The sequence below is a fragment of the Stenella coeruleoalba genome (assembly GCF_951394435.1).
Source record: "Stenella coeruleoalba genome assembly, chromosome: 5".
NCBI classification, from domain to species: domain Eukaryota; kingdom Metazoa; phylum Chordata; class Mammalia; order Artiodactyla; family Delphinidae; genus Stenella; species Stenella coeruleoalba.
Genome location: NC_137150.1, coordinates 61,846,737 through 61,860,134, shown reverse-complemented (window position 1 = coordinate 61,860,134; position 13,398 = coordinate 61,846,737). Strand labels below are relative to the sequence as shown.

At 49.7% G+C, this 13,398-nt stretch overlaps 1 protein-coding gene across 2 annotated transcripts; it reads right to left on the bottom strand.

Moving 5' to 3' along the window:
* Nucleotides 1-1,089: 1,089 nt before the first annotated feature.
* ABCF3 (ATP binding cassette subfamily F member 3) lies at nt 1,090-13,398 on the bottom strand. Of its 2 annotated transcripts, XR_013828443.1 has the most exons (22): nt 13,285-13,398; nt 12,910-13,057; nt 12,690-12,769; nt 12,153-12,199; nt 11,889-11,986; nt 11,665-11,787; nt 11,233-11,499; nt 10,840-10,920; nt 10,692-10,751; nt 10,534-10,590; nt 10,399-10,421; nt 10,233-10,288; nt 9,915-10,115; nt 9,738-9,814; nt 7,136-7,180; nt 6,923-7,055; nt 6,203-6,291; nt 6,009-6,100; nt 5,689-5,821; nt 5,463-5,550; nt 3,294-5,373; nt 1,090-2,868 (listed from the first exon to the last, which is right to left on the bottom strand). XR_013828443.1 is itself a non-coding variant. In XM_079922015.1 (21 exons), the coding sequence occupies exons 1-21, from the start codon at nt 13,355-13,357 to the stop codon at nt 5,215-5,217; spliced, it is 2,130 nt and encodes a 709-aa protein (XP_079778141.1). In that variant the 5' UTR covers nt 13,358-13,398; the 3' UTR covers nt 1,090-5,214. The 2 variants fall into 2 exon arrangements, 1 of the variants encoding a protein (XP_079778141.1); XM_079922015.1 differs by having other exon boundaries at nt 1,090-5,373.

The window sequence follows — 13,398 nt, the reverse complement described above, 5'->3', positions numbered from 1 at the left end:
GGCTCGGTAGATGTGGTGCACGGGCTTATGTTGCTCCGCATGTGGGATCTTCCCAGACCAGGGCTCAAACCTGTGTCCCCTGCATCGGCAGGCGGATTCTTAACCACTGCACCACCAGGGAAGTCCTGTGTCTCTATTTCGGCCTTGCAAACCAGTTCAGATGTACCATTTTTCTAGATATGTGTTAATATACGATATTTTTCTCCTTCTGACTTGCTTCACTCCGTACGACAGTCTCTAGGTCCGTCCACGTCTCTACAAATGACCCAATTTTGTTCCTTTTTATGGCTAATATTCCATTGTATATATGTACCACATCTTCTTTATCCATTCGTCTGTTGATGGGCATTTAGGTTGCTTTCATGACCTGGTTATCCTAAATAGTGCTGCAATGAACATTGGGGTGCATGTGTCTTTTTGAATTATGGTTTTCTCTGGGTATATGCCCAGTAGTGGGATTGCTGGGTCATATGGTTTAGTTTTTTAAGGAATCTCCATACTGTTCTCCATAGTGGTTGTATCAATTTACATTCCCACCAACAGGGCAAGAGGGTTCCCTTTTCTCCACACCCTCTCCAGCATTTGTTGTTCATAGATTTTCTGACGATGCCCATTCTAACCAGTGTGAGGTGATACCTCGTTGTAGTTTTGATTTGCATTTCTCTAATAATTAGTGATATTGAGGTTTTCATGTGCCTCTTGGCCATCTGTTTGTCTTCTTTGGAGAAATGTCTATTTAGGTCTTCTGCCCATGTTTTGATTGGGTTGTTTGTTTTTTTTAATATTGAGCTGCCTGAGCTGTTTATATAATTTGGAGGTTAATCCCTTGTCTGTTGATTCATTTGCAAATATTTTCTCCTATTCTGTGGGTTGTCTTTTCATCTTGTTTAGTTTCCTTTGCCGTGCAAAAGCTTTTAAGTTTCATTAGGTCCCATTTGTTTTTGTTTTTATTTCCATTACTCTAGGAGGTGGGTCAAAAAAGATCTTGCTGTGATTTATGTCGGAGTGTTCTTCCTATGTTTTCCTCTAAAAGTTTTACAGAAGACACTTAACATCTTTCTGCTTCAAGCTTCTGTTCTATAAAATGAGGATAACTCAGCAGGAGCCACATAACACGAGATTATTGAGGAGACAAGACTGAAAGAGAACATTTGTGGAAGCATTTCTCAATGTTAAAAATGCTATAGCATGGGTTGATAAATATTTACTCTAATTTAGGATTTCAAAGGTCTCTCTATATACAGTACGGCAGAAATCCCTTCCAAACCATGCATTTATTTAACATAGAGAAACCTACCTAGAATTACCAACAGGGCATGGACTATACATGTTATTAGAATGGGCTTTAATTGCAGTGATTTCTAACTCAGCGGGTGCCAGGCAGAGTCTCACGCTGCATTCCTGCTTTCTGATGCTTGGGTTAGCAGATGAGGACTATGGGGTGGCCCTCCTGGGGCCATCATCTTGATGATGGCCTGGAGTGCTTGTGTGTGTATGTGCGAGTCTGCGTGTCTCCACAGGAGACTCCAGGCTGCTCTCCTATCACTCCTCCCATGAAATGACACCCTTTGGATCCACAGCACTTTACAGTGTACAAAAAATTTTATTCAGTTTACACAGGACCTTGTCTTATTTAATCCTTCCTCCTACCCAAGAAGCGGGCAACACAAACTGCGTTATGCCCATTTTATGGATGGTAATTTATTCAGGAGAGATTGATTTGCCTAAGATGCCATCAGTGGTAGAGCTGGCTAATCCCAGTGCATGACTTTTCCACTATACCACAGGTATCGAATCATTTAATGAACTATTCACGGAGCACCTAGCGTGTGTCAGCCACTGTGCCAGGACCTACTCATCAGCTTGTTCTCCCGAGAGAAGCTTCTTCAAGTCCCCCACCTCCCATCCCCCACCCCATGCAATTAATGATGAGTTTTAAGTGATTGAATTAACAAACTCTCACTATTCAGCACATGGTGCTAGGAACTGAGTGATAGGGCAGTGTGGCTACTCAGAGCTGTGCTCTAGAGCCAGACTGTCCTGAACCCCTCCCACTATGTCAACTCCATTTCCTCATCTATAAAATGGGGATAATAACTGTGCCAGTTCGTAGGGTTGTGGGGGTTGACTTAGTGCAAGTAAAGCACTTACTACGGTGCCTACTGTGTAACAAGAGCCCAATAACTATTAACTGTCATTATTTCCTTAACATTGTCATAAAAGAAAACAAGGAGACGTTTGAAAAAAATAAAAAACAAACCTGGCCCCTTTAATCTGTCTCTTATGTCCCAAAGCTTTGCACCTCCACCTCTGCTGCTCTGACCCCATATCCTTAGGGCTGGGTTTCGGTCATGGCCTGCTTGTCTCCTGGCCTCTGTGCTTTCCTTCTCCAATATCATTCCCTACTTTTTCTCAAATAATTTTCCCCAAATATTCACTTCTCAAGTATTTTTATTGAGCACCTCTTTATGTGCTAGGCACAGTAGTGGTTGCTATAGTGGTTGCTGCGATGAGCTTTCGGGAATGAAGGACTTGCCGCACTAGCTGCTGAGCACTGACTGATGGCAGCAAGTCCTCAGCTGTCACCACTTAGGGGTAACTGCCTCAGCTGAAGGAAACTTCCTCTCCCAATGTCCTCACAGCTCCTTCTGGTGGCAGCCAGCATCCAGAGACCGTTCAACTCAGTGGAATAAGGCCGGACCCACTGCCTCAACTCAGAAGATCCCTGCCAGCTCCAGAATGTGGGGTTGATTGAGGCCTTCATTGGGCCTGCGTCAATACTCAACTTCTCCCTCTGCTCAATCTGGAGCACCTCCTCCCAGTAAACATACCAATCTCCTCTTCAAGCTGCTTCCCAGGAAACCCAACCTGCGACAGGGACAGAAGATGAAAAGATGAGCAAGCCATGGTCTGGCCTTCAAGGATATCAAGGCAAAGTGGGAACTACAACCCTAATAATGGCAAGCAGCTTACAGTGAGGGACACACAAAGTGCACTGAAGCCCACCTGGAGGGGGGCGGGTTTGAGGGGAGTCCATCACTCCAGGTGGACCCTGTGGGATTTCCCAGACTCTGACATCCAGGCTGCACACCCAGGCTGGTGCCGGGCAGTGGTGCGCTGATGTTGACATTGTTTGGTTTGCATCTGTGGGTGAGCCAGGCCCAGGTCTGGGGAGCGGCTCTTAGTAGAATGTGATGTTCTAAATGACGAACTAGACTGGGGCATGACCAGTGAGGGTAAATAGCCCTTTCTCTACTCGGCTAAAATTTGCCTGGAAACCAGTGAGAACTTACCTAAATGTTGTCTACATCCGACGAATCTCAAGATGGCAATTCCACATTGAAATAAACAGTTCTCTGACTGGCACCTTCAAGTGCCTTGTAGACTCGTATGGAGGAACCCATGACCCTTCTGCACCCCTGCACTCTGCCTCCCACAGGGGACCAGCCAGGTTGCCTGAGAAGGTGCTGGTGAGTGTGGTAAGGCCCGGGATCCTGCAGGGACAGCAGGATTTCAATGAAGACCCTGCAGACAGGTCTTTTAACTGGGCCAGCTCCTGACTGGCTTTAAGGCTCCAGTAGAAGAAACAGCTTCCCAATGGCTGGGGTTGGACAGGCTCTCCATAGTGTGGAAAGGGTAGCTTCACCCACTGTGTGCCAGATTCCTCCCTTCTCTCTGCCCTGTGTTTTCTGGAGTGGACATGGCTGACACTGCCTTCATTTTCTACCCATCAGGACAACCAACTTCTCCCAACTCCCCCACCTCTAATCCCCCAAACTTCACCTTACACACTTACTGTAGGGTCTTTCTCAACTGCTGCAATTCATTCATCCCAACTTTCTAAGGTCTGCAGTAGGCCTGTGTTGTCATATATACAGGCTCTCACATAATGGAATCATAAAATTGGGAGCCAGCTTAGAGGCCATAAGAGCCCTTCTCTAGAGAGCGGTGGGGCTGAACAGTCCCAGAGGCCAGGAACTATCAGAAGGCAGCCTGAACTATTAAGAAAGTTTTTCCTTCTTTTGAGCCCAAACTTGCCTACCTCTGGAGTCATTCAGAAAAAATTCATTACTTTTTCATATGATGGTCCTCCAAATCATAGACTGGTCACAGAGGAATCCATTTGAGTGCTTCTGTAGGTGCCAAGGAGAAGGTGTTCAAAAAGGCCAACTTGCTGTGGCTACCCCGCTAACATAGGTGACCCCTTCTACTACCAGTAATAGAGTTGGGATTTGATCATAGATTCAACTCCAGTGCTCTTCATACACAAAGCCACCTCCAAAGAAGCAGATTCTGCCACAGAACCTTCAGCAGCACTTCCAGGGACTCTAAAAGAATTGGGAGAACTCAGACAGGGACCACAAGCTGGTAAGGGGTGAAAGGCCTGAGAGTCTGGCAAACAGGCAGGCACAGATCCTACACCAGCTAGCCCCAACTGGCCCATCTGCAAATCTGAGGTTGGAAGAGAGTGATGGGGCCTGTGAGAAGACTCTCAGATCAGAGGTCCAGATCAGAGAAGAAGGGTGAGCCTGGGCCAGAGACCACTGGAGAAAGCAGTTGGCAAACCATGTTTGAGGCCAGGTTACAGAATCAGTTTACTCTCTCAAGCAGTGGGGCTGAGACAGCAGAGCCCAGACCCCTTCAGCTGAGGCTGAGCCCGGGCCAGAGGGAACAGCACCGCAGTGATGTAATATGCCGCCCTTCATCACTAGCTTGGTCCACTGCAAGGCCAACCCCCAGCGGCTTCAATGACATCTCTGCCCAAGGGCAACACTGATACTGCCATGGCCTCCTCCACATGACCGACACAAATGCCACAGGAAAATGCCAAATCAGAGAGCCTACACTCCTTAACTGTGGGCAAACACTGTAGCCCCGCGCCAGGGAGCAGCAGAGGCGAGGCGAGGAAGATGCAGGGAGATTTAATTTACATGTGGCCACTCAGAGCCCAGTCGCAGCTGGGGCAGTGGGGGAGAACCTAAAATCCCAGAGGGCACCCCCATTCCCTTCCTCTTGGAAGACCAGTCCTTAAAGACCCTTAGGTGGGGCTCCCTGGGTTGCGCAAGAGGACGCTCCAATCAAAAGGAGAGATTTAGGAATAAGGCTGTCCCCAAAGTCGGGGTAAGTCCATGGCCGGAGATGGTTGCCTACGTGGTGGCCCAGGGGTCTGAGAGACCAGTCCATGTCCTGGGCACAGTCCTCAGCTTGGTGGCCCTAGAGGAAGCCCTCACGGCGGAACTGTTCCTGGAGAAGAGCTCGGTACTGGTCAAATCCCCCCTCGACCCGGGTGACGCCGCCTCCTTCACACACCCACAGCTCTTGGCACACCAGCCGGATGAAGCGTTCATCGTGGGACACCAGAATCACACCACCCTGAAAGACAGGAGACCAGGGAGCACTCAGGGGGCCCCTAAGGGGTGCTGAGGCCTGGGAAGGAGTGGGCAGTGTGAAGGTACACTCACCCTGAAACTGTTGAGAGCGCGGCCCAGAGCCTCAATGGTCTCCATATCCAGGTGGTTTGTGGGTTCATCCAGAATGTAGAAGTTGGGGCTGGAAGGCAGAACCCAGGAAGGTGGGAAGTTACGGGGGCTGGGAGAAAAGGAACTCTGATACGAAGGCAAGACAATCATTTTCCATTAGGAAAGAGTGGGAAAGGGGAGGGCAAAGCTCTTGAAAAGGAGGCCTCACCAGGGCATGGTCATCTGAGCAAAGGCCACACGGCTCTTCTGGCCCCCAGACAAGCTGGCAACAGGGCGCACGGCCAGTTCTCCAGAGATGCCATACCGGCCCAGCTGGTGACGGTATTCCTCCTCAGGCCGTCCTGGAATAGGCCCCACCCCACCGTGTGGGTTCTCGGCCCAACTCCCTCCCTTCACATTCCCCCCAGCCCCACCCCCAATGCATATGTCCTCACACCCAGCGTTGGAGGGCTGCTCAGCAACCCCAGGTAGGCCTAGCTGTAGGCGTCAGACCCGGCCCTCCTTCCCCAACTCAAATCCCTGACGCACCGGGGAACTTGCGTGCCAGCAATTCCACAGCACTGACATTCAGGTCCAGCTGCTCCACGTGGTGCTGGCTGAAATAGCCAATCTTCAGATTCCTGCAGGCAGACGGAAAGGTGGAGAGAGGTCATGGAGGGCAATGGCCATGAGAGTGCAGCTACAGCACAGGAGGGTTTGGAGAGCGGCGATGTGGGCCCTACCTGTGAGCATGTCTGATGCCCCGAACAGGTGCCAGATCCCCCATAAGGAGCTTCAACATGGTAGACTTCCCAGCCCCATTCTCCCCAACCTGTAAGAAGTAACAAGAGAATGTAAAGAGCACCCTTGTGCGGGATACAGAAGTGGAGGAGATGAGAATGGGTCTCAGCTAGTCCCAGGGACTCCAACAACTAAAAAAATATTTTTAAGGAACTATAGAAAAAAATGAAGGAAGATGTAAAAGGGACCAATACCTAAGTACCCACTAAGTGCAAGGGAATTAATTCTCCCAATAACCAAGTGAGTTAGACATTATCTCCATTTTAAGGATGAGGAGACTGCTTAGTAACCAAGCTAGGAAATGGCAGAGTTAGGAATCGAAGTCTGACCCTGAAGCCCATGCTCTCTCCTCTATGTTCCACAGTTTGAGGAAACTCAGAGCTGAGACCAGTAAGACAAAGTACTGCTCTAAGTATTTATAAAATACCACATGCCAGGCTCTCCATCTATGCCGCAGAGCGGCCCTGTGAGGCTGGAGGAGGGGCCAGTACAAGTATAGCAAAGTCCTCCCCCGGGAGGTGGGGCCAAGTATAGCAAAGTCCTCAGCCCAGGCGCTGACTCCTACTCCTGGGGACCTTCTCCCCCATGTGGCCAATCCACACCACATACAGGGGTGGGAGAGTCCAGTCCCAGCTCACGAAACAGAGAAACACCAACCATACCACACAGATGCGGGATTCAAGATCAGCTGAGACGGTGAGACAGCTGAAGATGACATGCTTTGGGTCATAGTAGAAATCCACCTCATCTAGCTGCAGAATTGGTGGTGAGAATTTCTCAAACCCATCGGGGAACCTGCAAGAAGTGGGGGTGAGGAGCACGAGGGCAGCCAGAAACAAGAGCTTCCCCACCTGCCCCTCTGGCCCAGCACTCACTTCATCACTACCTCCAACTCCTTGTCCACGGGTTTCAGCTCCGGTCTGAGGAGAGAGGAGACAGACTAGGTTTACAACTTTAAAAAATAAATTTGTTTTTGTCACACAAGTAATATACATGCCAGAAAAACAGGATTCTTTTTTTTGGTGGTTCTTTTGTCCTCCCTGTTAATATACTGTGACGTATGTTTCAAGGTCACAAAATCCTAAATAAGCCTTATGACTCCCCTACCACCAGCACATCCAGAAATATTGCTTCAAGATTAAACCTCCGGGGCTTCCCTGGTGGCGCAGTGGTTGAGAGTCCGCCTGCCGACGCAGGGGACACGGGTTCATGCCCCGGTCTGGGAAGATCCCACATGCCACGGAGCGGCTAGGCCCGTGAGCCATGGCCGCTGAGCCTGCACATCCGGAGCCTGTGCTCCGCAACGGGACAGGCCAAGGCAGTGAGAGGCCCGCTTACCGCAAAAAAAAACCAAAAAAAAACGAAAAAAAAAAGATTAAACCTCCAATGCTCTCCTGGGTATGTATCCAAAAAAAATGAAAACACTAATTCGAAAAGATACATGCACCCCAATGTTCACAGCAGTATTGTTTACAACTGCCAAGATACAGAAGCAACCTAAGTGTCTGCACATCCACAGATGAATGAATACACACACACACACACACACACACACATAATGCAAAACGACTCAGCCACAAAAAAAGAATAAAATTTTGCCATCTGTAACAACATGGATGGACTTGAAGAATATTATGCTAAGTGAAATAAGGCAGAGAAAAAATTTACTGTATGATATCACTTATAGGTGGAATCTAAAAACTAAAGCTAGTGAATATAACAAAAAAGAAACAGACTCACAGATATAGAGAACAAACTAGTAGTTACCAGTGGGGAGAGGAAAGGGGTGGGGGGGGCAAGATTGGGGTAGAGGATTAAGAGATACAAACTACTATGTATAAAATAAATAAGCTACAAGAACATATTACACAACACAGAGAATACCGCCGATATTTTACAATAACTATAAATGAAATGTAACCTTTAAATATTATGAATCACTATGCTGTACAAGTGAAACTTATATAATACTGCATATCAACTGCACCTCAATTAAAAAAACCTCCGCGGCTTCCCTAGTGGCGCAGTGGTTGAGAATCTGCCTGCCAACGCAGGGGACACAGGTTCGAGCTGTGGCCTGGGAGGATCCCACATGCCGCAGAGCAAGTGAGCCCGTGCGCCACAACTACTGAGCCTGCATGTCTGGAGCCTGTGCTCCGCAACAAGAGAGGCCACGATAGTGAGAGGCCCGTGCACCGCGATGAAGAGTGGCCCCCGCTTGCCCCAACTAGGGAAAGCCCTCGCACAGAAACGAAGACCCAACACAGCCAAAAATAAATTAAATAAATAAATTTTAAAAACAAAAAAACCGTCCAATGCTCAACACCATTAGTCATTAAGGAAATACAAATCAAGATCACAATGAGATATCACTTCACACCCACTAGGATGGCTAAAATTTGAAAGACAGATAATAAGTGTTGGCAAGAAGGCAGAGAAATTGGAACCCTCATATATTGCTGGCAGGAAGGTAAAATGGTGCAGCTGCTTTTAGAAACAGTTTGGAGGGCTTCCCTGGTGGCACAGTGGTTAAGAATCCGCCTGCCAATGCAGGCGACACAGGTTTGAGCCCTGGTCCAGGAAGATCCCATATGCTGTGGCGCAACTAAGCCCATGCGCCAACTACTGAGCCTGCGCTCTAGAGCCCGCGAGCCACAACTACTGAGCCCACATGCCACAACTACTGAGCCCACGTGCCACAACTACTGAAGCCTGTGCACCTAGAGCCCGTGCTCTGCAACGAGAAGCCACCGCAATAAGAAGCCTGCGCACCGCAACGAAGAGTAGCCCCCACTCGCCACAACTAGAGAAAGCCCACATGCAGCAACGAAGAGCCAACAGAGCCAAAAATAAATAAATAAATAAACAAAATAAAATAAAATAAAATAAAAACAGTTTGGCAGTTCCTCAAAAATTTAAACATAGAATTACCATGTAACCCAGCAATTCCATTTCTAGGTATGTACCCAAGAGAATAAAAAACACATGTCTACACAAAAACTTGTACACAAATGTTCACAGCAGCATTATTCATAAGAGCCAAAAAGGGGAAATAATCCAAATGTCTACCACCTGATGAGTCAACAAAATGTGGACTATCCATACAACAGAATATTATCTGGTCATAAAGAGGAGTGAAGCACTAATCCATGCTCCGACACAATGAACCTCGAAAACGTTATGTTAAGCGAAAAAAGCCAGACACAAAAGATTACGTGTACAATTCCATTTATACGAAATGTCCAGAATTAGCAAATATATACAGACAGAAAGTAGACTGATAGTTGCCTAGACCTGGGGGCAAGATTAACTCTCCAAGAGCAGTAACAGAATACCCTGCCTTCCTGCAGGGGAGGAAATTAAAGTTGGTTTGTAGAAAAGAGGAGATCTAAAATGGGAGTGCAAGGGGTGGCCTACAAAATGAGGGAAGAAAATAAGAGACATGAGTCAAAGCCTGGTCAGAGACACCGTACTCACAGCTTCTCCAGCATCTTGAGTTTGCTCTGCACTTGAGAGGCTCTGTTGGCGTTGTAGCGAAACCGGTCAATGAAAACCTGCAGGTGGATGAGTTCAGGTACTGTTCAGCTCCCTCACTCCCCACAACTCTAATACCCATGGGATGGGGCAGGTCCCCAGCGCTGCCTGCTCCCACACCTGGATATGCTGGCGATATTGCTGCTGGGCCTCATATTCACGCTGCTGATTGAGCAGCCGCTCCTGCTTGCTCTTGATGAAGGTCTCAAAGTCTCCCCGGTAACCATCCAGCCGCTGGCTGTGCAGGTGGATGATGTCTGTGGCTATGGCATTCAGGAAGTTGCGGTCGTGGGAGACGACCAGGATTGTGGAGGGCCACGTCTGAGGGGGGGGTCACAGGATGGCAGGCCCAGTTTGGGAAGGCAGTCAGCTCCCAGACCCCAACGGTCTTGGAGGCAGACCTTTCCCAGACTTACTCTGGCACCTGTAGGCACTCACCTGCAGGTAATTCTCCAGCCACAGGATGGCCCTTACATCCAGCATGTTTGTGGGTTCTGGAAAAGTGGAGGAGGACACGTTTGGGATAGAAGGGCTAGAGAACTGGGAACTTGGGTGATGGCATGCTTTTGCACCCCAAAGTCAGGGTGCCCCATTTCAAACTCACCATCTAACAGCAGCAGATCTGGCCTGTGGAAAAGAAGAACGCAAGGCTTGAGGTTTTAGGCCAGCGACTTGTTGCCACTCGCCAAGAGCCAAGCCCATCCTCCACAGTATCCATACCCAGGCCCAGGAGACTCACCTAGCAAACAGAGCCCGGGCGAGGGCCAGTCTCATCCTCCAGCCACCTGAGAACTCCCTAAAGAGAGACAGAGCTGCATCACAAGGGCGAGTGTTCACGAGAACAGGCAGAGGCAGAGCCAACAGTGTTCAGAGCCAAGAATGGTAAGGGCCACTCACCGCGTGGGCTGCTGCTGCATTTTGGGGGTAAAGCCAAGCCCAGCAAGAATGACTGATGCTCTAGGAGTGAAGAAATGAAAGAACCTGGTTGGAACAGGTAACAGAAGGGAAGGAGGAAATCTGAAGAAAGAAAGGGAAGTTTAAATACCTGGCAGGTGCTTTGTCAGCCTCAATCTCCTCCAACTTGGCATAGATTTCTGCCAGCTGTGCAGCTTCTGAGCCCTCGGCCCTAGGAATGGGGGAAGGGCAATCAGCCTGAGTGGGCGCAGTCTACTAGTATATCCTGCACCCCAGGACAGCTGCAAAGCAGGCCACTGGCTGCCTTGTTGCCGGGACAGGAACAGAGCACAGGAAGGACTTGCTCACGGCGGTGAGGGCAATGGGCACTGTGCCAGGAACAAGGGATTTACAGCCCCACAGCGCCAAGTTCTAAGATCTGCTGCCTACTAGGATGGGCACACGAATTGTGGATTGTGCCAGCACGGCAGGCACTCTGTGAAGCACAGCCGCTGCTGGTCAATCCCTCGCCAGGAGCCCTCACCTGCCAGCAGCAATCTGGGCGCTGAGCTCCCGCTCCCGACGCAGGAGATCTTCTCGCACAGTATCACTCTCCAGCACACTCTGCAGGGCAGGGGTGTCGTCTCCAGCAACCTCCTGCTCCACGTGCAGCAGGGAAATGTGGGCTGGAACCCGCAGGCTCCGGGTGGCCAGCATCTTCAGCAGCGTCGTCTTCCCTAGTCCATTCCGACCCACCAGCCCATAGCGGCGGCCCCATGCCAGGTTCACATCTGCTCCAGCCAGCAGTACCCTGCAGAGGTGGTAGGAAGGAGACAAAGGGTACTCTAGAGGTAGTTGCACAGCAAGTTTAACAACAGAAACCTAACTATTTTTAGCCCCATTTCACCTCTCCTAATTCTCCTTTAACTGGAAAAAGAAAAATATCACCCGCACTCCCCCACTGCCACTCCCTCACCTATCGCCAAAAGACACATCAAAGTTCTCAATTCGCACATCGTAGGATTTGTTCTTGCCAGATGATTCCAACCGACTCTCCTTTCTGCTGCCTGCCTGGCTGGCTGATGCCTCTTCCAAAACTCTTTTAAAGGGAGAAACGGATGGCTTTTAGCACTCCCAAGCACCCTTCCATCCCAATAGAGACTGCTCTGCTCTCTTCTCAGCCCTTCTCACTAAACTCACAGAGGGCTGCTGGTCTTGAGTGTGTCCTTCTCTGAGCGCTTCTCCTGCTTTGCCTTCAGTCGAGCCTCAGCTTTCTCTAGCTTCTTTGCATTCACTGTCTAAGGGTCCAAACACAACCATTTCATCCTAGGGTGTAGGCTCAGAGACTCAGGAAAAGACAATCAGAAATCCCCCAGAAAGATACTCCAATATTTAGAGACAATCAACTCCCACTCCCCCCCATAGATACAGCCCTCTCCTTTTCTTCCTCCTCCCCCTCCTCACCGAGGACTGTTCCCTCTTTAGCAGGCCTGGAAGTTTGGTGCCACAGTCTGTAAGCGATAAGAAAAGCTGTCACCTTCTCCCTAAGGGAAGGGAAACTAACATTTTGAGTAACTATCACAAACTAAACACAGACACATACATTTAAAGGAAAGCCTTACAAATTCTGGAGATAGGTATCATCCTCCCAACACTTAAAAACAAAACAAAAACTCAATTCACAGATTAAGGATACAGAGACTGGGAGCAGACAGGCAACTCTTACAAGATCATGCAGTTGGTTAGTAAGTCGCAAAATTGGGGAGTGAACCCAAGACTGTCCAGCTGCAAGGCCCATATGCTTCCTACCACACCCAAGAGCTTAGAGAACTCTCCAATCCTAATCCCTTTATTAACGGGCTCATCTGCCCTCTGTAAAGACATCAACTAGTTCCTACAACCTTGTTCTGTGGAACAGAGATACCAAGAGTCCTGAGCTCCAGGGGGCGGAGGCCAAGAAAAGGACACAGGGCAGCTAGTTCAATCTTCCCTCACTCTCACCGTAGCTCTCTGTTATCTTTGACAACTGGATGGGGGCGTCTAGTAGCACCTGGCTGTTTCCCTGGGTCTGTGGCTCAGTCCTTGAGGGTAGGGATAGAAAGCAAAGAGTTAGAAGTGGAGGAGAAAGCTCTGTGGCCGTCAGACCTTCCTCCCTCACGTCTCCTCTCCTGACCGTCCGCCCTCCCATCTCCCCCACGAATATCCCTGCCCTGGCACGTACAGGCGCAGAGTGTTGTACATGCGCTGGCACACGGCCCTGATGCCCGCGTCATCCTTGCTGTCCCCGGACACCTCTTGCAACAGTTCCCCCACAGCTTCCACCAGGTCATCCACAGACTCGAAGTCCGCACTGCCGCTGTGCAAGACGCCTAGGGCGGGCGTGGCAAGACGAGGAAAATACCAGGTAGGGTGGACATACAAGCAGTTTTAATCCCCGTACCGCGGCCCCAGTCCGGGCTCCAGAACCAACTGGCCCTCGGGACAACAGGTCACGCAGAGGAGAGGCCTAGCAGCGGTCCCCGGCACTGCCCTCCCTTAGTACTCCCCCCTGACTACCACTTCGGCATCCCCAGCGCGTTGATTCGGTTCGGCTCACCCGTCACGTAGTCGAAGACCTGTCCGTCAATTTCGGGGAACTCGCTCCGCAGGATTTCTGCGCAAGTCGCCATGTTCCAGTTGGGATCCCGTCCGCGCAGTCGCCGTGAGACCT

What these genes read in the sequence shown, in the direction of transcription:
- ABCF3 (XM_079922015.1), bottom strand. Translation starts at nt 13,357, where the DNA reads ATGGCGACTTGCGCAGAAATCCTGCGGAGCGAGTTCCCCGAAATTGAC. An exon ending in AGATCTGCTGCTGTTAGATG is followed by an intron (nt 10,289 to 10,398) that starts GTGAGTTTGAAA and finishes CCACTTTTCCAG; the next exon opens with AACCCACAAACATGCTGGAT. An exon ending in CTCAAGATGCTGGAGAAGCT is followed by an intron (nt 7,181 to 9,737) that starts GTGAGTACGGTG and finishes CTCTCTCCTCAG; the next exon opens with ACCGGAGCTGAAACCCGTGG.